The sequence below is a fragment of the Centrocercus urophasianus genome, unplaced genomic scaffold (assembly GCF_019232065.1).
Source record: "Centrocercus urophasianus isolate 14NV4802_14NV808 unplaced genomic scaffold, USGS_Curo_1.0 seq_33, whole genome shotgun sequence".
Taxonomy (NCBI): Eukaryota; Metazoa; Chordata; class Aves; order Galliformes; family Phasianidae; genus Centrocercus; species Centrocercus urophasianus.
The window spans coordinates 1,415,890-1,435,750 of NW_024884900.1; the positions used below are offsets into that span (position 1 = coordinate 1,415,890).

Genomic DNA, 19,861 nt, shown 5'->3' on the forward strand with positions numbered 1-19,861 from the left:
TTGTTTTTTTTTGGAGGGGGTAGGGTTTTTTTTTTGTTTGTTTTTTTTTTTTGTTTGTTTTTTTTTTTTGGCCAAATCATGTTTGCGACACAGGCAGTGCTATTTTATCTTCTTCATGTCATCTCTTCTAGAAACTCATTTTGTCAGAGACATCCATCTTTGATGTGCTACCCAACTTTTTCTACCACAGTAACCAGGTGGTGAGAATGGCAGCTTTAGAGGTAAGTTTTTGCCCACTGAAAAAAACAAGTACTTATAATTTTAAATTAATTTTTAATCAGTGTTACCCTGTAGGGTTGGGAGCTGTAGGTTGTGTGGGATTTGGCGTGGTTGGAGTCTGGCATTTAACAGCATTAACATTCATAGTTGGTTGGAATTTCAGATGCAAATTATCTTCTCTGCTTGAAGAAGACTCGCATGGTTGAAGGGATGGAAGGTGAAGCTGCTGTCAGAGAATGTGGTCGGCCCACCTTATAACTTGTGGCTGCTTGCCACCAGAGCGGCCTTTCTCAAATAACAATATTTTAGTCCTTCTAGTTGAATTAGGTCTTTATATTCATCTGGAGGTAACTCTCCTATTTTTATGATCTCTCTTGATCCGTCCTTTGTCTTTTTCCTCCTTCTGCCTCCTTAGCACAGTCAGCTGATGGGGTTTCTCTTTAACCAGGTGTACGTTCGCAGGGCGTACATTGCCTACGAGCTGAACAGCGTCCAGCACCGCCAGCTGAAGGACAACACCTGCGTGGTGGAGTTCCAGTTCATGCTGCCCACCTCCCACCCAAACAGGTCAGATCATGCATTCAGTGCCTTTGGAGTCGGGGATCTGTGAGGGACTTGCTATCTTGGCACGGAAATCTCACAGTAGAACTCGTAGAGAAAAGGATGATCCCAGGGCATCAGATAAGCACACATTTCTTAGGATAAAACCCTACGTTACCCAGTTCTTTCTATTAAATTATTTAAATTCTCAAGAGCTATGGGCAGTAGTTCCAGCAATTTGGATTCATTTAAATATATTGCAGTCTTCATATGTGTTCCAGTTTTTAGTTCAGCTTGTGTAGTAACTTTCCTCTACAGAATCGGTTCTGGCAGAATCTTGAGCTTTCTGAAAGATGCAGGTCCAGGCAGAAAGAACAGCTGGGCTCTTTCCTCTTGCTGCATTGCTCCCTCGCCAGCTTTTTGTAACTCTTTGTGGCTGGTTGTGCTTTTAAACCTGGCTTTATTGACGTGGTTACACCTTTTATGGCATAAGGACGAGCAGCCTTTGTTTGTTTGAGGAGATGTGGATTTGTTTTATGCAGAAGCATTCGAGTTTTGAAATACTTTGGTTTTCAGTCAGTATTTTTCAGAACGTATTTCTCACGATGACTGAATCTTACGGTTGCAACCAAAAGCACCAACCATACCCTGCTCTGCCCTATGGAGGAGCCACGTCTTCTCGTGTGTGCAGAGGGTATTTTAAGAAAGCTTTGATTTTTTTTTTTCAGAACTTCTCCAGCATCTGTCAGGCCAGTTGGTCCCAGAGTCTTCCTCATGAGGTGCTTGGGGCAGAATGTGGTTCTGTCCCGGGCTGCAGTGTGCCGGAGCCGAGGCGCAGTGCTGCTCCGTGGCCGCCGGGTGCCGCTGTTGATCTGTGCTGGGTGGCAGTGTGGTACAGGTGCTATTTTCCTCCTTTGTTTCCAAGCATCTTTTTCCTTATTTTATTTTTGGTAGAGCTGGGCAATGGGGTCCAGTCTCGCTTCATTGAGAATCCATCAGTACATTTTATGAAATGGTTTTCAGAATCTGGTTTGCTAGAAATGAATGGCTGTCCTCAACAAGCAGCACAAAACACTCGTGATACAAATGGGACATGCATTTGGTCTCATCTGTTTCCTACATCTCTAGAATGTTTGTAAATAATTGCATACTATTTTTGGTACTTCTTTACAATACTCCTCCCTTGCAGCCCCTCGTTCTCTATTTCCTCTCTTTGCTAGTCTGTCACCTCTGCTTGCGGGTTGCGTGGGCTGCCCACGCTGCCCACTGTGCTGGTACTGAGTGCTAGCATAGTTGGACAAGGTCAGCTGGGAGATGAGAACTGTTACCTGCCTGGGGAACAGCTTCTTTGTCCTGAAATCTCCTCTCCTCTTTATTGTGAATTTGCTGGAGCAATGTTCTGAAGCTGTATGCTGCTTTTCAACAGTCAGCACTGCGGATGGTTGAGTGGAAATGCACTGCATTCCTTGTGCAGAGGCAAGCAGGCTTTGGGGACAAATTCACTGCTGGCACAGGCAGGTTCTGTTCTTTCGAGTGCACCTCCATCTGTTGGTGCTGAATTTTGCTCCTGTTGCTTAATGCAGCTGTTTGCAGTGCATACCTCCTTGTGCAGCTATTGTGTGGCTGAAGTGCAACAGATAACAGGGTATGGATACCTGGGGAATTAAATTAGCTCAGAATGTACAGATCTAAGCTACCCCGTTGAGGCAGGCCTTATGGTAATCCTGGGACACACAGCAATGAAATCTCCAAACTCTCTGCCACTGCCTTGCTTAAGTCTTCTTTGTTGTTTTTGACCATGTTCTGAGACCCTCATATGTTCTTCTCTATCTGCTTTAGCATGGACAGATGGAATAAGGGGCAAATCCCAAAGCCAAAGTATCCCAGCTGAGTAAATGTCCCTGAGACGCTGCAGGGTTGGGTCCTGCTCAAGCAGAAATGGGTACCTGAGGGCCCAAAGGCAGCATTCTGTTTTGGAGCTGTTCTTTTGCAATGCAACACATCTTCTAACACGTGATCAGATAATTGTAAACCCTGGGCCCCTTTTTGACTGATTTCTGTGAACAATTTAATGGAGAAAAAATTTATGCAGAGAAAATTGCGGACTGATAGGGCTGTGGGATACTTAAATTCTTTGCCATTAGTACTTACCCTTATATAACTTCACTTAATTGCAACTGAAACAATCCCACCTGCTACTTCTGGTGGTCAAAGAAGGCACTCAGACTTTGTATTTGTGGCCACTGAATGATTGCCATCAGCTGCCCCCAGTAAAACTTTGTGTGGAGACAGGAAAGAAAAACTGTTAATTCTGAATATCAAAATCATGGAAATGCAACCTGCTCCTGGTGGGTTTTGTGGGCAGAAGCTGAAGGAAGGAATTATTTGTTTAAATTAATAGAAAACATCCTGTTGTAAGAATCCCCACTGATCTTAATTGCAAGGGCAAAGCGCAGGGAGAAAAACTTATAATTGAAACCATAGAGGGCTGTATAGATCAAGCCCAGCGTTCCTCCTTGCCCAGTGCAAGCCAGACGAGGAGCACGGTGCAACCATCTGGTGCCTTTTGCAGTAAATGGAGCCTCCCAGCCCTCTCCAAGTAAAGAGCATTGCAGTAATTGGATCTGGAGGAAGCAATCCAAGGGCACCTCCGGGATGCAGCAGGGTACTGCAAGCACGTGCCTGTGTGCAGAGCCCTGGTGTTGGGATCACCTGCCTCTCTGTTGTCTCCAGTCCCGGTGAGAAAGCCTGTGAGAATGAAGTAAGCCCTGATCCGAGCTGCTCTCTGCCTCCCTTTTGTTCAGTCTGGCCTGCTGAGATGGCAGACTGGTGGGATATTGCCTGCTGTTCAGAGGTTTGGTTTCCTTTGTAAGAATGGCGAGCTGGGTGACAGGCACTGAGAGGCCTTTCTTAGGTGTTCAGCACGGGAAGCAGCGCTCCCCTGTTCTTGGCTTAAAAACTGTTCAAAGAAACGTTGTGTATCTGGTATAAGAAGAGAAAGAGGGAAATACAGTGTTTTTTCAATGGGGCTTTTGTCCCCTGTGCCACACAGGTGGCCTTGAAATGTCGTGGAGAATCTCAAACCTGGACGAGATCGGGTGGTAGAAGCGATGGAAGGTTTTAGTGGTGCAGGTTTGCTCTGGGTACATTCCAAGCCACCAAGGACTTTAAAATTTGACAATTGTCTTACTTAGCTTTAAAGCAAGTTTTATTTGGCAGCTCAAACGGGCTGCTAACTCTGATTGTATTTGAAGTTGAGAATGCACACAACTCACAAACGTGCATACAAGCAGATGCCTTAGGTTTGTCTGAATCCCTTCCTGGAACTGCATTCTGTTGTCCTTGATGCTTCTGAGAGTGGAACTTGGGTCCTGTCGTTGGTTGTCTTGTATTTCCAAGCGTCTCAGCATCAGTGTCTCAACTATCTTGTGCCTGTTTCTGCCCAGTATCATTTTTTTGTGCTTGTGGATGTTTGTTGGCACCTTCCTTGGACTTTGGTGTTGCTGATTTCAAAGCTTAAGAGCGATGCATGTTTCTTGGAGCTGTCTCTTGATGTTTTGTCATCTATGGAGTACTTTGGTTGTTCTTTTTGTCAGCCTCTTCCTTAGCTTACAGGTTGAAACCATTTTGAAAGCTGAAAGCCAAATTTTACATTGATGTTTCCAAACAGTGGTTTTTATAGAAGAATCAAGGGCCCAAACTGGCATACATTTAGAGCAGAGCTTTAAGTACCTTCCCACTAGCCTGCCTCATCATTTTACAATGACACAGTCAGGAGATCTGAATTTCTAACAAAATGAACATGTTTCCTGTGGCCTGAAATAGCTGTTAGAACAGCCTCTTGTTTCAGCCATTGGATTCCTTGTGTGGAAAGAGCTGCTCTGCTGCGGGCCGAGCGCACAGCCCAAAATGTGCCGTCAGCAGCCTGAGGTCCCCTCCGTGCTGCAGGAGAGCGGCTGCTGCCGGGAGGGAGGGGGGAATGATTCCAGGACACCTGTAAATCCCCGCAGCCTCGTGCTGAGGGTTTGATGTTAATTAGACAGCAGGCAGCAGTAATGGGTTGCAGTTCCCTTGGCTTGGCTGTTTCAGAAAGGGCGAAATCTTCCAGCGGAGGAAAGAACGGGCTGTTGGAGGGGCAGCAAACTGAATGGAACGATGATAATTTTATGCAAATTGGACTTCAGTAGCAGATTCAGCTTGGCTGAATCACAGAGGGAGCAGAAGAATGAGGGAAGAAAGAGGGAGAGGAAAAACCCAATCAAAATGTATGGTTTGAGGCATGTTTCACAGCCTTCTGTTTAGATTCTTCTACAGAAATGAAGAAACATAAGAGGAGTGCCACTGGTCACAGCCAGTGGAATTGCTCTTTCTCCTGTGTTACTGCTGTTAATAACTACAAGTGGGTTATTCAGCCAACCTCTGCTGATTCTGCTTTGCTGCCTGATTTCAAAAGCTTTGCCCCACGCCGGCACCTCCATCACAGCTTGCTGCAACCCGCGGCGCTTCGCACGCACAGCCAGCGCTGCCGGGGGTGGGGGAAGGAATGGAAATTCACCCAGAAGGTGCAGGAAGGACCTGGGGGGATTTTCCTTTGCTTGAGCAGGAGGAGTAATTGCAACATGAGGCCGTGCGGTGCTGCTTGCATGGGGCTGGGGCACAGTGCTGTGGGATCAGCCCCCCGGGTGGGGGGGTACTTGGTGAAGGTCAGGGTGAGGGGTGGTGGGAGGGCTCCTGGTCGTGGCCAGCAGCATGGCAGCGGTGCTGTGCCAGAGCTGTGCTCCTGCTGGTTCCCCTGCAAGCTTTGCAGCCTTGTTCGTGGAGCTGCGGAGGTGCGATGCCTTTCAGTCACACCTCGCCCCAGGGCCCGCCTGTGCTGCACGCATCAGCCCTTGGCTCTCGGTGCAGGATGGTGACAGTGACAGCTGAGCTGGGATACAGGAGGGTTCCTGCAGCCGTGCCTGCGGTTATGGCACAGCCCTGCTGCTGTTCTCCGCTCCTTCTTGAGATCTGTTTTCCTGCTGTGATTCCTGCCAGAATCTCTCCACCTGCATTCCAAGTGGTCTGGGAGTGGTTCCCAGAGCAGGGCAGCAGGGTGCTCACTTTGAGGCAGAAATGAGTGTTTGTTGCACTGTTTGGTTGGCTTTCTTCTTTCAGTTTTCTGAAAGCATCCCAGGGAGCACTACGTGAGTGCACCATGTGTAGGAGCTGCCTGTTCTCACCAGGCTGTTGTTTTCTTTCCATCTGAAGGAGATCACATGCAGCTTTCCCACCACTTAGCAAGACAGAAAAAAGGCACAAAACCCTGCATCCCTGTGTCCCTTTGAGCCCTAGCAGCAGGCTCTCAGCAAACTGTCTGTCCCTCAGAATGCAAATGGAGTTATTTAAATTTAGTTATTAAGCAGCAGATAGGCATGTCTTCAGCCCAAGAAGTTTTGTTTTCTGCCCTATGGCTTAAGGAAGTCAGGGGAACTTCCGTGCCTCTGTCAGTAAAGCACTGAACCTACAGCCTCACAGTGAATGTGGTTCTGATGTAACAAAATCTGTTTTGTGCATTGAGTTCACCCAGGGCTGTGACCATGGAAACACTGTGGTCGCTTATCACCAGGATTTCATGTCCAGCAGCCCAGGGCCTTGCCTATGGCTAAAGGCATTAGGAAACTCTGTAGTTTGATCTTCCCCAGGTTTCTGTAGGGAGGGAAGGACAAATGGCCAGATCTGTGCTCCCTGAAGCTTTACTTTTGACCTTTCCATGTTGCTGATCTCTGCACAAGCCTCCTGGGCGCATGTGTGTTTTTCTGGTTCAATCTTTGCTATTTTGAATGCCACACTGCAGCCATTTCTGCATCTTGCATGGAGCCATTTGCCACCTTGTGCTCCTGTGAATGGATGGGCAAAGTGTGACCACTGCTGGGAAGCTGTGCACCTCAGCTCCATTTAGCTCACAGCCATGGCTGAGTTGTGGTTTGCAAGCAGAAAAGCGGGGAGTTGTGGGCTGATGTTATGAAAGAACCACTCAATTTTGCTGAAGTTGGTCTCAAGTTGTGTTTGTTCTTTTTGGTGTTCACGGCCTTGATGCTGCAAATGCCAAGTGTTCCGTGGTGTTTGTGTGCATTTGCTTTGTTCTCGCCCTGTGGGCTGCTGCTTACTGGGGAGGTTTGGCAATGAGGATTTGGCTTTTTTTTCTGAACCTGTTGCAGTCTCCCTATGGGACACAGGCACTCTTTTGCATCTGTGCTGCTGTTTGCTCTTCTGTCAGGTGGGGCTGACTCCCACTCTGATCTTTGAAGCTCCGTTGGTGTTTGCACAGGGCTTGCAGCAGCGCCATGAGGTGCTGTAGGAATGCAGGGTGCCTTGCGAATGCAGCGTGCTTTCCTCATATGTGTTATTTGCATGTCATGTGCATGGTCTGTGTTTACTCCCGTGGCAGTCGTGGCAAGTCAGGTGGTGGGTGCCTCCTCAGGGTCAATGAAATTGAATTCTGCCTAATTTCTGCTGGACAAATTTGGGTTCGGTCAATTTAAAGGTGTCGCTGGTCTGCGGACCAGCCTGATGATAGTTTTTGATGATGGCTTTCACTAACCAATCTGTAACTAACTGTGGTTGTTTGATTACAGAGGGAACATCCCCACGCTAAACAGGTACGGTACTCATCATCTTTTAAAATTTGAACAGAAAGACTAGAAAGAAGTAGTCTAGTGCTCAATGTTCTAACATGTTTTGTTGTAGTGCCCTTCTCTTTGCTTCGGAAGCTCTCAAACCTAACTCTTTTCCCTCCCTTTTCCTCTCCCTTTGTCTAAAACATGTTTTCAGCTTTTCACCACCCTTTTTAGAAGCAGCTTTGCATGCAGCAGTCTCCACAATTAAATCTGCTCGGTGCGCCCGCAGTGCGGAGCGCAGCTCCTGCGTGGGTCTCTCCTTTTGGAACGGGATCCCAGCTGGTCCCTCTGTGGGGTGGCACAGGGAGCAGGGCTTTGCCTTGGGCTCATAGCACACCTGTTGCCGCTCTGGTTTCTCGCAACTAGCTTAGAATTCGTTGAGGCTGTCTTACCTCCCTCGTGCCATAGATGAATCTACATCTCCAACAGCTGACAGCATGTTTTGTTGTGTTCTGGATGCTAATTTTTCCTCCCGTGTCTCAGTTGAAAAGTATTTCTTGTTTTAAATAATACATGAAAAATGTCTGCTGTCTCTTTGTTTAGTTACTGTTCTGTGATATGTTTTGTATTGGCTGTAAGAAATGTACACCAAGGCATGTCCTGAAACATTTTTCTCTTTCAAAACATGAATACTTATTATTTATTACTGCTTACATGCCTATTTAGGGAAAATAGTACAAACGGGCTCGAAAGTCTCGTGGCTCTTAATCAGAGATAAATTACAGAAACATTGACTTTATACACAGAGAGCTATTAATCAAACTGATGATAGCTTAGAGTGGCTATTGGTGTTCTTAGGGCCGTGTCACAGTGGTTTTCTGTGGGAAGGACTGGGGAGTGAATGAAGCAGCAGTGTGAGCCATGCCCATCCAGCACCACGTGAGCGCTGGTGGGACAGCAGGAGGTGGACGTTGCTGTGGTGCTGTGCTGAATCAATGCCCTCATTCCTGCCCTTACGGCACCACCTGGGGAGGACAGAACTTGACTTTGTTGATGTGTCCTGAGCCCCAAGGGGAGGGAAGGGAGGGCGGGCTGCCCTGAGCTGCAGGAGCCCATCCTGCAGGGAATGCAGCTGGGTCTGTAGTGTGCAGTGCAGAAATGAGGAGCGCTGTTCCCCTTTACTCCAGAGAAGGCAAAACCCCATTCTGCCTGCTGGAGAGGGGGTGTTTAGTTGGTTGGAGTATTTGTGTTGACATGCAAGGAACTTCCTCTGCTAGTCTTGGCCACGACAACGTGGAGCTGTAACAACAACAAAAGCAAATCAGAAAAATAAACACAGAAGAAACAGATGACAAAATCTCACTGCCCAAATTAACAGAAAAGCTCACTGCCCAAACGAACACCAGCAGTTTCACAGCAGTGTATGCTGCCACAGCTGTTGAGCTATCTGAGAAGTCAGTGCTACTTTAATGTGCACAGGATCATGCCTTCTCCAGGAAAGAATACTGACCTTTGCAGTGAGCAGTTTTGCCCTAAATAGAAGTCCTTTACTTGGTGCCTTCCTCTGAGCTTGTGTAAATCTGTCCTGGTGCCACTCACTGACATCAGGAATTGGCCCTGGATGAGTGCTGCACTCACTGTACAGGCAGGAGCAGAAGAGGAGTGGCTGTTATTCCACCTGTAAAGGACCATATGGGGGGGAAAAATGTGTTCAGCTTTGCATAGTCATAGTTCACCTGTCTCCTCCCTTAACCCTAAGAAGTACTGGTTCTGAGGGCTTATAACATTGTTTCCTGACTCTGTGCCTTGGGAGGATGTCCAGGTAAGAGAATCAGTGGCAGCAGACACGTGCCACCATTGCAGGGCCCTAGGAAATGGCAGCACAGCAGCTCTGGCGTGCCGAGAACCCAGCAGTCCTGCAGTGTCACTCAGGATAAACAGCCATGCGTTGGGTGGTCGGAGCACGTGCGCACACGCAGATGTTTGTCCTCAGGTGACCTTCTCTCCCTTGTCCCTACTGACTGTGCTGTTACTGTGTTGCCATTTAGAATGTCCTTCTCTTCCAACCTCAATCACTACGGGATGGTCCACGTAGCCAGTGTGAGTGATGTGCTGCTGGACAACTCGTTCACTCCGCCGTGCCAGCGGATGGGCGGAATGGTCTCCTTCCGCACGTTTGAGGATTTTGTCAGGTATGTGGGGAGGCTGATGGTTGTGTTCCTTGGTGGGCGCAAATGGGACTGTTTAGAAGCAGGCTCAAAGCGATCCTGAGCTTGTTTGTTCAGCTCTTGGGGTGTCTGTTGGGATCCTCTCATCTGCCTCCTTCAGCTAATGGAAGTTTTCAGGCCGCTGCCAGAGCAGCGTGCGGCCAGAAGGAGCAGCATCCAGAACTGCTGCTGGCTGGAGATCATCTGCTTCTGTGCTGATTTCCAGTGCTCCTGTACACAGGGGAGGGGATATTCTTTGTGCTTTCAGCATTTCTGGACTAGACAAAAAAGACAGCAGAGCTCATGGCAGTCATGAATGCCTGCGGCCATAGGATCTGTGACAAGTGCAGGAAGATGCAGGCTGTGCTCAGGTGGAAGGATGGAGGAGATCCTGCCTCCTCATCTTTTGAGTCTCAGTCCTGCAAATGGAAGCAGTCCTTTTCTCTCCTCTCCTCTTGGCAATGTGATTTGTGGATTTTAGGGCTGTATGCCTTCAGTGAGCTACAGCAGTGTGTTTATGACTAATACTTCTCTGGTGTATTTCAGAATCTTTGATGAAGTGATGAGTTGTTTCTGCGACTCTCCTCCCCAGAGCCCAACCTTCCCTGAAGCTGGCCATGCTTCCCTCTATGATGAAGACAAGGTACAGTAATTTTTCTCTCTGGAGGTTGCTCTCAGTTTGGAAATGGAAGACATGCAGAATGCTGCAGTGACTGCAGGCTAGATGCTTTCCACTTGTTCCAGTGCTGGAAGCAGGAGTTAAGAGCTTTATGTATTTATGTATGTGTTTTGTTTGCTCTTTTCACAGCAGGTGAATAAAAGTAGGTGGCCATTTCCTGACTGTTCTAAAACCAGAGTTATGTCTTACTCTCCATGTAAATTCAGATTGTTGCTTTTAGCATCAGTAGAATTATTGGATCCATGGCAGTGTAACTGAGAGCTCAGACAGAGTAGGTTTCCACTTGCTTTACATTCTGACTGTTCTCTCTCTTTTGCCAGTTAGAACTCTTTTTATGAGAAAAAAGAGAGTTGAAGCCCTGACAGTTTTTGCACTGACGTGGAGAACAGGTGCAGAGGAAGCAGATGGTTTGTAATTCTTAGTGACAGAAGAAATGCTGTCCCTGGCACCACAGGTAGCTGCTCACTGCTCAGTCCTGCCCCCAGCAGCTGGGACCTCTGGTGCAGTACAGTCTGTGTTCAGAGCAGGGCTTGGTTTTAAACTTAGCTGTTGATCTGGATGTGTGTAAATACTGAGGCCTTGTTCCAGAGCATTGCCATCAACCTTAATGTCCTCAGATCTTTCTCTTTAACTCCTCATTTCACCAAGGAAAATTTTCAGTTCATACTCAGTTTGTCAGAGTTAACCACAAATTTTTGAGCACTACGTTTGTCACTTCTCAGACCTCCAATGTCATTGACACTTCCAATTACATTATTTCGTTCTGTTGCAGATGTGAAAGTGCACAATGTTTTGCTCTTATACTAAATTTACTTAATGCCATTACCTTTCAAGATGCCAGAGCCCTTTTATGCCTTGCCTGCATTGCATCTCATGAAGAGAGGCCCTGACCCTGCATTCATTTTGCATCCAAATGAGACATGCTTGAGTTCACCAAGTCAGAACTGGATCCTCCAAACGAAGCTCCTGTTTGCTGTTTGTGGATTTTCTCTCTTACTTCTGAAACATGAACTTGTGAGGCTGCTTGATCAAGGATTTCCCCTGTTGTTTTCCTTGTTTGATAGCAAACTCTGCTGAAGTCATCTGTTTCCTATGGGACCTGAGTTTAAGAGTTGTTGTTCACAGTTTATTTATGTGGCATGTGTTCTTCAAATTGCAGGCTGCCCGTGAGGAGCCCATTCACATTCTTAATGTTGCTATTAAAACTGATGGGGACGTTGATGATGATGGGCTGGCAGCCATGTTCAGAGAGTTCACACAGAGCAAGGTAAGTCAGCTCAGTTCTCTCCCGCTCTGGAGCAGGCTGCCTGTTCAGGACAGGTCTGTCTGCTTTGGGAAGTCATTGTGCTTCTCAGATGTTTTTTCCACAAATAAATGCAATAGTTGCATCCTTAATTTCTGCCATCTGAAATCTTACCACTTCACTGTTTGGATATCGCTACCCCTTTCTGAAGCCTCCAAGGTGGACACTGAAAACCACGCAGCTCTCATTTTAGTTTGTAGCACTTCGTGGTCCATTCTAATCCTTCACCTCAGGACTTTCAATTTCTGGTAGGGTAAAAGACCTTAAAAAATATATATATATATTTGTCAGGTGATGTTTTTTGCCCCAAGTGGAATTGCTTTGGTATGCTTTATTGCTCCGTGAGATTCACTTCAGGGTATCAAGTATTGATCCTGTGGCCACTCCTGAGAAAGCTGTGTTGGGGGCAGCCACTAGTGCCTGTGTTCACTTGCTTTCCTGATGGGCGTGAAGAACTCAGGCTTGTTGGTATGAATGGCTCTCTGGGCACTGGGAGCCTGCTGCATCCATGCTACCTGCAGTGGCTGTGAGAGCACTGAGAGAGCAGTTTGTAACTTCTCTTCCCAGCTTGGAAGTTAGTCATACGTTCTGCAGAAAAGAGGGGTTCCCACGTGGGACTGGTACCTGCTAGACTTCAGCAGCTTCCTGCCTCTTTAAGCAAAGCAAATAATCAAATATAAAAATTAAAACTAGTGTTACTTTTCATCTTCTTGATCATGCTCGAGGCGTTTTATGGGAGGGGATAAAAGGAAAGAAATTAAAAAAAAAAAAAAATTCCCAAACACATTAAACTATCAAATAGGTTGATCCAAATTGTCCAAATAATCTTCTAGTCCCAGCATGTTGTGTGTGTTTTTTCTAATAGAAATTAGGATCATATACTTGTAAATGACTTGTGGAGGAGATTGAGGCAGTCGGTGTAAATGGAGTTTCTCCAGGTGCTGATGGCTAATCGCTCTGTAATGGCTGTGGACTCGCTGTGAGACCCGCATTATTACGATGTAATCAGAATCCTGTTGCTATGCTGTTATTGTCTGCCACTTGTGGAATTTTAAAAGCAATAACAATTTTTGCTTTTTAAATCATGGAATTATTAAAGTTATTTTCTTCCTCTTGCTATGAATATAGTCGCTGATGCTCATTTTCAAAGGGCTTAACCTTAGTAAAACATTGCTGTCTGTGCTGAAAGGGGTTGTTTTGTTCCTGGGCTAGCAAAGTTCTCATTTCATTTTTTTTCTTCTTTTTTTATTTTGATCTTTTTTGCTTTTCAATTGGAAAAAGGAGGAGACAGGATAAAGTTTTAAAGGGGCAAAATTACGAGTTTTTTAACGCTTAAAAAAGCCAGTGATGTGGCAAATGCTCATCACACCACTTTCATTTGCAATGTGGCTTTCTGGAATTGGTTCAAGAAGCAACCAGAATGGGCACATCTGATAGGTGCCTGAGGGACGGTGCCACAAATACCATTTGTCACCTTTGTGATATCGATGGATCCGTCCTTTGGTCAGGGTTGTTCATGTATTGCTTGTGCCAAAATCAAGTACGTGGTGTCGTGCTTCTTTGGGTCAGTTCCTCTAAAAGGATCCCTTTCCATGGCCTCACCATGCCTATCTTGTGCTAAGAAAGAAATCTTTGCAAAAAGACCAACTTGTGTTGACCGATGAGAGAAAGCCCTTCAAGACTTGTAGCCAACTCTTCTGCTCTGCTTGTTGGCAAGGTTCACCTGGGGTGCTTTGCCCTTGCCCTGTGGTTACTTAACTGCAGACTTTATGAATTTGCTTATGTGTGCTGCAGTGCAGTCAGCAGATGGGAGATCGTAGCTGTGAGTAGATCAAAACCGGCTGGGAATGAACTTGCAACAGAGGTGCAGGAGCATCTGTAGAGCTTTTCTGGTTCAGAGAAGACTTGCACACATTGTGAATGTGTTCCTTCTCTGTGAAGCTAAGTCTTGATTCCTTCTTTTCCTTTTGCAGAAATCAGTCCTGATTGAGCATGGCATCCGGAGGCTGACATTCCTTGTGGCACAGAAGGTATTTTGGTGTCTCTCATGCTGCTAAAAACTCTTTGGTTTCTAGTTCATAGAAGCATTGAATTTATTGTGCTTGTCACAAGTTAAGTCCAATAACTGCAGTTATTTCTGACTTCACTGTTTTTGTTCTTTAAAATTGGAGATTGTTTTAATGCATTTGCTTAAGAAAATTAATTTACAATTGTAAGCAATCTTGGCACCTCTTGTAATCTTGATAATTCATTTTTGATTTTCATTCTAATTGCTAGCTTTCTTCTGCTTTTTTTTTTTTCTTTTTTTTCTCTTCCTGTGTTTGTGTGGTTCGTTTGTAAGGACTTCAGGAAACAGGTCAACTGTGAGGTGGATCAGAGATTTCATGTAAGTAAAAAAGGCTCTGGAACATGGTGGTATTTCTGATGAGAGGCCAAGAGACTCGTAAGCGACTCTGGTTCTCATTTGGTTCTTAGCCAGGCCTTTGATGCCAGCATTGTATCAGAGTTGAATTTCACTACGAGGCCGGACCTGCTGCCTTCAGCAGGGCTGCTTGCATGCTCATTGCCTGGCTAACCTCATGGCTGGCACTTTGACCAAGGTCTTCATTGTATTCACATAGTTCTATATTCTGAAATGCAATCACATTTTTTTATTTCTTACATGCTGTGGGGATTCCTTCAGTCTTCTCCCTGATTTCAGTATAACTTAGAGGAATGACTGAAGTGACTTGCTAAATTTTGTCTGACGACTTAATGACGTGGAAAATGTTTGGTGCTTCTGCTGCTGTGAATTACTTCTTTCTCCTGGGCTTTGGCATCTGCAAGACTTAGGTTGGCCCTGTTTTCAAGGTGGCAAAGCATAAGCAGTATTTTTAGCCCTTCTGTAGCTGCTTTACAACTCTGGAGGTTGTTAGGAGTCTTTAAAGTGCAAGAAATTCATCCTGTGTTTAATGAACCTGGTTCAGCAAGTTGAGCACTGCTGGGAATCCGTGACCACGGTGCACAGACAGGTACTGGTGAGAGGGTTATGTAGGAATTGGACTCTTAGAAGGAAACCCTAGCTTTAGATGGGAAAAAATGAATTTTTAGAGAGTTGGGTTGATACTTGAAGAACGCAAAGCAGAAGTCTATGGATAAGCTCTGCAGCATGCATCAGAGATCAGGCTTGGACCGAGGCAGCCTTGTGCTGGCCCTGAGCTGTGCTGATGTGATGTGCTGGTAGGATGCTCCTGAGCCAGAGGGTGCACTGCACATCTCATCTGCCTGCAAAGTTTCTAGAGCACCGCTGGGACGTTTTGTGTCAGTCTTTATTACCATCTCCTGTTCTATTCCGTTTATTATTGGACCAACTATTAACTTAGCCAGGGCCCAGGCTTGGGTTTGTTTTTGTTTTAATTACAGTCTATATAATTAGTTCCCAGCATGTTGAGGTAATAGAGAGTTGCTCCAGCAAGCTTCCAATTTCCTCATCTCATTAGGTTTTTAACGTGATTATTAGTATAATAATCAACTATGATGATTTCTGTTGTAGCTTTTCACATTCTGCGATTTGCAGGGTGTCTTGATTGGCTAATTTAGGCAAATTATTTTGATTGTCTTGATGATGGTTGGTTGATGAGAACACAGCGGGGGTATAATTCTTCTGCCTAGGAAATGGAGCACTCTTTTGGATTTTGGTACCAGAGCACTGAGAATTTTTTTGTGTGCACATCTAATTATTATATTTGCCCACAACAATAGTCAAATGCCTTGAAAGCAATTACATTAGTGATAGAATGGGCATGGATGATATTAGGGGAAATTGGCAGTGTGCAGGGGGGAACAGGTGGGAGGGATTTGGAAGAGAAGTGAGGAAACATGGAAGTCCTGCGTGTGCTTGTTGCAGAGCACTTGGTCCTTGTAGGCTCACCTATGTGCCCCTATGTGTCTGAATGTTCAGGCAGGGTTCCCTTACTTCTGGCTGGTCCAGAAGACACACTCCAGTCAAACACAGGTTCTTTTGTTCAGCTATCGGGGGGCATTCCAGGGGCTGTTTTTTGTGGGAGGTTAGGATGATTTACAAGGTGGTTATTTTATCTGCTGTTTGTTGCACTGAATCAAGCTAGGCTTGCACGCCCTTATTGATGGTGAGAATGTGATTCAGAAATTCAGTGACTTCAAGTCAGAGACCGCCTTTATTTCTCAATGAGAGCTCTGGCCAGCTGGGTGTGCTCCTTTCTGTTACCTGAAGTACCAATGGCTGGTGTTCTCGTGTTGGTGCAAAGCATTCAGAAATGTTCCTTCACGCAGTGCGAGTGCAGTTCCACAGAAATAGATGACTTCTTGAATGGAATTGAGGGTGTGCATAGCAGGATGCTGTCTAGACTTGCTGCCCTCTGAGACATTCAGTGCACCACAAAAAAAATATAAGCCTTTTACATTTTGCTAGGATATAATCTGAGCAATAGAATAACAGAGAAACCTAACCAATAGCTGGGAGGTTTTTCTGAGTTCTACTTCCACATGGAATGAAGTTCTGTTATTACAATTCATAATTTTCATTGGAAAGAGGGTATTTCTAACAGTAGGGCTGTGAAGATAACTTCATACAGTTAATATAGATTGTTCTGTGTACATCAGCTTACATAACAAGGTGTTAACGTGATTGTACAGCTCCCAAACGTTTCCACAATCACTGCAGCAATAACAGAACTAGCAGAAGTTCAATTGTATTGTCTGTTGATAATTGACCACAATAATAAAAAGCCAGTCAAGTGGCATCTGTTGCATTGACGGCAAAGACAGGCCTGAACTACCTCTGCTGCCTTGCTGGGGGTAACTTGGTTTTCCACTGCTTTGTAATGCTGCAAAAGTAGCTGGGAACAACTTCAGTGATCTCCTCTGTTACGGTGCTACCCCAGGTGGATAGCTTCTGGAGGATTAATGTCATCGTTTTTGTTTTCAGAGGGAATTCCCAAAGTTCTTCACGTTCCGTGCCCGGGATAAGGTAAGCTGTACAATCTAAAGTCTTTCTTCTCTAAGCACTCATTGTATCCTCTCACGTAGCTGCTCGTGCTGCTGTTGCAGGGAGCTGCTTCAGCTCAGCTTCACTGCACAGTGTGGTATCTTCACCTTCCCACACAGCAGTAGATTCCAGGAACAATGATGAGTCTCTGGTAACGGGATAAAAATTAATGCATTTGGAACCTGACTTAAAGCTTCTGTGTTTGTGGGTTTCATTCACAGCATAACAGGGGAAGTGTAGAAGCTGTATAATGATTCGATATCAAACTTCTTGGCTTCCCTGAAAAAGAGGGGAAAGAGCTGGAGAACTTGCTGTCTTACATTGTGTGTTCGACTCTTAGTAGTTCAACAATTTAGTTTGAATTTTTAGCCTTTTAGGGCATATGAATGTAATATAATGGATGTACGAATGAATGCAATGGGTATCATCCAGATTTCTACATCCTCAGCGTTCCACCCTCTTAACCCACCTCCTCTGTACATCCTTCCCTCTCTGCTCATGCTGCGTTCCTTCAGTTTGAAGAAGACAGGATCTACCGCCATCTGGAGCCAGCGCTGGCTTTTCAGCTGGAGCTGAACCGAATGCGAAACTTTGACCTCACTGCCATTCCGTGTGCCAACCACAAAATGCATCTCTACCTGGGAGCAGCTAAAGTTGAAGTAGGAACAGAAGTGACGGACTACAGGTTCTTTGTGAGGGCCATTATAAGGCATTCAGACCTAGTTACCAAGGTGAGTTTTGTCATCCAGCTGAGCTCTCTTTCCAAGACAGCCTATAAAACTCTGTAAATCCCTTGAGAATCTGCCTGAAAACATATAGCACACATAGAGTGCCGCAGTTGTGTGCCCTCTCTTTGCTCACACTGGCTTTGCAGCAGCATGTCTTCAAAGGCAGTATTCCTGTACCTTACAGAGATTTTTCTCTGGGCTGTGGATAGTCAGAAATCCCTGCAGTAGTTATTTCTCCCTGTTCCTCCTGCTACTGAAGCAAGTTTTACCTGTCCAAGTTCGTATTTATGCTGACCTAAACAAGTCAGCTGGATATGTGGACCCAGAAGGTGGGAGTACTGCCTCTGTGACTGTGATTGATCTGTTTTAGCGCTGCGCATCCTGCTGATACTAAAGTAACCTGTTTTCTCAGTCAAGTCCTTCTGCAGTTTTTCAAAGGCTGTTTACTTGGGTTGTGATTTTTGAATAGAAGGTAAATTATTTGTTGACAATGTCTGGCAGGAAGCCTCCTTCGAGTATCTGCAAAACGAGGGAGAGCGATTGCTTTTGGAAGCCATGGATGAGTTGGAGGTGGCATTTAATAATACCAACGTGCGCACTGACTGCAATCACATCTTCTTAAATTTTGTGCCTACTGTCATCATGGACCCATCTAAGGTATGGCCTTCTTGCCAACCCTGAACTGTTTGTTTTTCTTGGGCTTTGCTTGCCAGAATAAACGGTCGTTTGTTGTCTCTCTATGCTGTGTAACTGCACCTATTGACTGAGTGCATTTTAATGGCTTGGTGAATGATATGCAGTTCCTACCAGCCTTTTTTGTAGCAGAAATCACAAGAAGTTGGGGACTAGTGTTACAAGTGATAACGTGAGGGTCTGTTTAGTTCCTCCAAATATTGGAGTTCTGCTTTTCAGTAGTGAGCCATGGGAGTGCTGAGAGATTCTGCACTGCTTGTTCAGTTATTTAATGACTAATTTTGATTTCTTCTTGTCAGTGTAAGTCATATGGAGTATACTTTTGCCTTGGGAATGGGCTGGTAGTGCATGTTACTACCAGATAGAAAGAGAGTAATGCTGTGTGTTAACCCAGATCTGTTAGGGGTAGCTTTGGAAGCCTTTTAGGTAAAAACAGCTCTAACACCTGTGCTATTTGCAAGAACCACTTCTCATGTTCCTTATGTCTTTTAAAGACATGAGGGATTAGAATGGATAAACGAGTTTGTAGGCATAAATTACATTTGTGGTTAGCAGACCACTGCAAAGCAAGTCCTGGATATGCTGTAAAGGCTGCATGGCTGCGTGTGGTTGGGAATCAACATTCTGCTCATGGTTACCAAAGGATATGAGAGCTGACCTTTCCTCATGAGAATAACTGAAAGTTTAAAAAGATGAATTGGTTATCGGAGTAAGGATCTCTTGCTTGCTGACTTTAACTCATGATTAAAAATTGGTGATTTAAATTGCTTTTGAATAAATGCGCTCTCAGTGAATCCTGACCCATCAGTTCTCAGGAGCACCAGGGGTGTGCAGGCCCGGATGTTGGGCAGCCTTCAGATGCACACCGTGACTTTTTCCTGAGCAGCAGTGGAAAGGAGACTTTTTTTTTTTTTGGAAAGAATGTTAAAAACAGACTATAAATTGCCTTCTTTTAATATGCGCTATTTGCCAACAGTAGTATATTACAAAGTTTAATAGAACACCAGAAGGCCAAGCTCCAAGCAGTAATTACTTTGTTGATTTAAAGCACTGTACCGTGTGTGCTGTGAAACATGATTATTGTGCATATAAGTGCTATACAACTGTTTGTCAAGGATTTCACTTTCCTGTGTTTTGTAATTCTGAGCTCTGAGCTGTGCTTGCAGGAGAGAGGTCAGTGCAGGGGACGCAGTGCTTGGCTGGGGAGTGAGGTGTCTGAGTTCAGTGCCATCCCTGCGTTTTGGGTCCTGCTCCTGCATATCAAGAGCTGTCAGGATGAGAAAGGGTCTGGTAGCAGCTCGTGTGGAGCTCTCTTTCCACGGCCCCAAAATGCTGGGCTGCCCTTGGAGCAGAAGCTTACAGCTGCGGGGTGCTGTGTCCAGAAAGGTGAGGCAAGTTCTGCTGTGTTTTAAGATCGAGGAATCCGTGCGCAGCATGGTGATGCGCTACGGGAGCCGCCTGTGGAAGCTCCGCGTCCTCCAGGCCGAGCTGAAGATCAACATTCGGCTGACACCCACAGGAAAGGCCATCCCCATTCGGCTCTTCCTGACCAACGAGTCGGGCTACTACCTGGACATCAGCCTGTACAAAGAGGTGACGGATTCCAGGACGGCGCAGGTATGGTTCCACGTGGCTCTGTGGTTTCGTGCTCAAAGTATTTGTGGGGGGCGTATTGCACCTGATAGGGCTCTTCTGTGGTTTGCTGTGTTTTCAGGTAATATAAAACAGCCATAGCAATATAAAACTTCGCCACACCAAGAAGAGCATATCATTGTAAAATAATTGCAAGAGGAACGTAGGAGTAGTAAATATAATGTTTTGTAAAAGTGCATGTCCCCTAAAAGTGCATGTCCCCTAAAAGTGCATGTCCCCTAAAAGTGCATGTCCCCTA

General features: G+C 45.6%; 1 protein-coding gene across 5 annotated transcripts in view; it reads left to right on the forward strand.

Annotated features, from left to right (window-relative positions):
* ACACA (acetyl-CoA carboxylase alpha) overlaps positions 1 to 19,861 on the forward strand; it is a 99,917-nt gene that overhangs the window by 32,476 nt on the left and 47,580 nt on the right. For 2 of the 5 annotated variants that reach the window (XM_042830289.1, XM_042830294.1), the window contains 12 exons: positions 132 to 221; positions 668 to 786; positions 7,374 to 7,397; positions 9,404 to 9,547; positions 10,109 to 10,205; positions 11,401 to 11,508; positions 13,518 to 13,574; positions 13,886 to 13,930; positions 16,490 to 16,531; positions 17,065 to 17,280; positions 17,779 to 17,934; positions 19,384 to 19,587. In XM_042830289.1, the coding sequence (XP_042686223.1) occupies positions 132 to 221; positions 668 to 786; positions 7,374 to 7,397; positions 9,404 to 9,547; positions 10,109 to 10,205; positions 11,401 to 11,508; positions 13,518 to 13,574; positions 13,886 to 13,930; positions 16,490 to 16,531; positions 17,065 to 17,280; positions 17,779 to 17,934; positions 19,384 to 19,587 (1,302 nt within the window). The remainder of the gene's footprint in view (positions 1 to 131; positions 222 to 667; positions 787 to 7,373; positions 7,398 to 9,403; positions 9,548 to 10,108; positions 10,206 to 11,400; positions 11,509 to 13,517; positions 13,575 to 13,885; positions 13,931 to 16,489; positions 16,532 to 17,064; positions 17,281 to 17,778; positions 17,935 to 19,383; positions 19,588 to 19,861) is intronic. The other 3 variants (XM_042830292.1, XM_042830290.1, XM_042830293.1) reach the window with 3 other exon arrangements.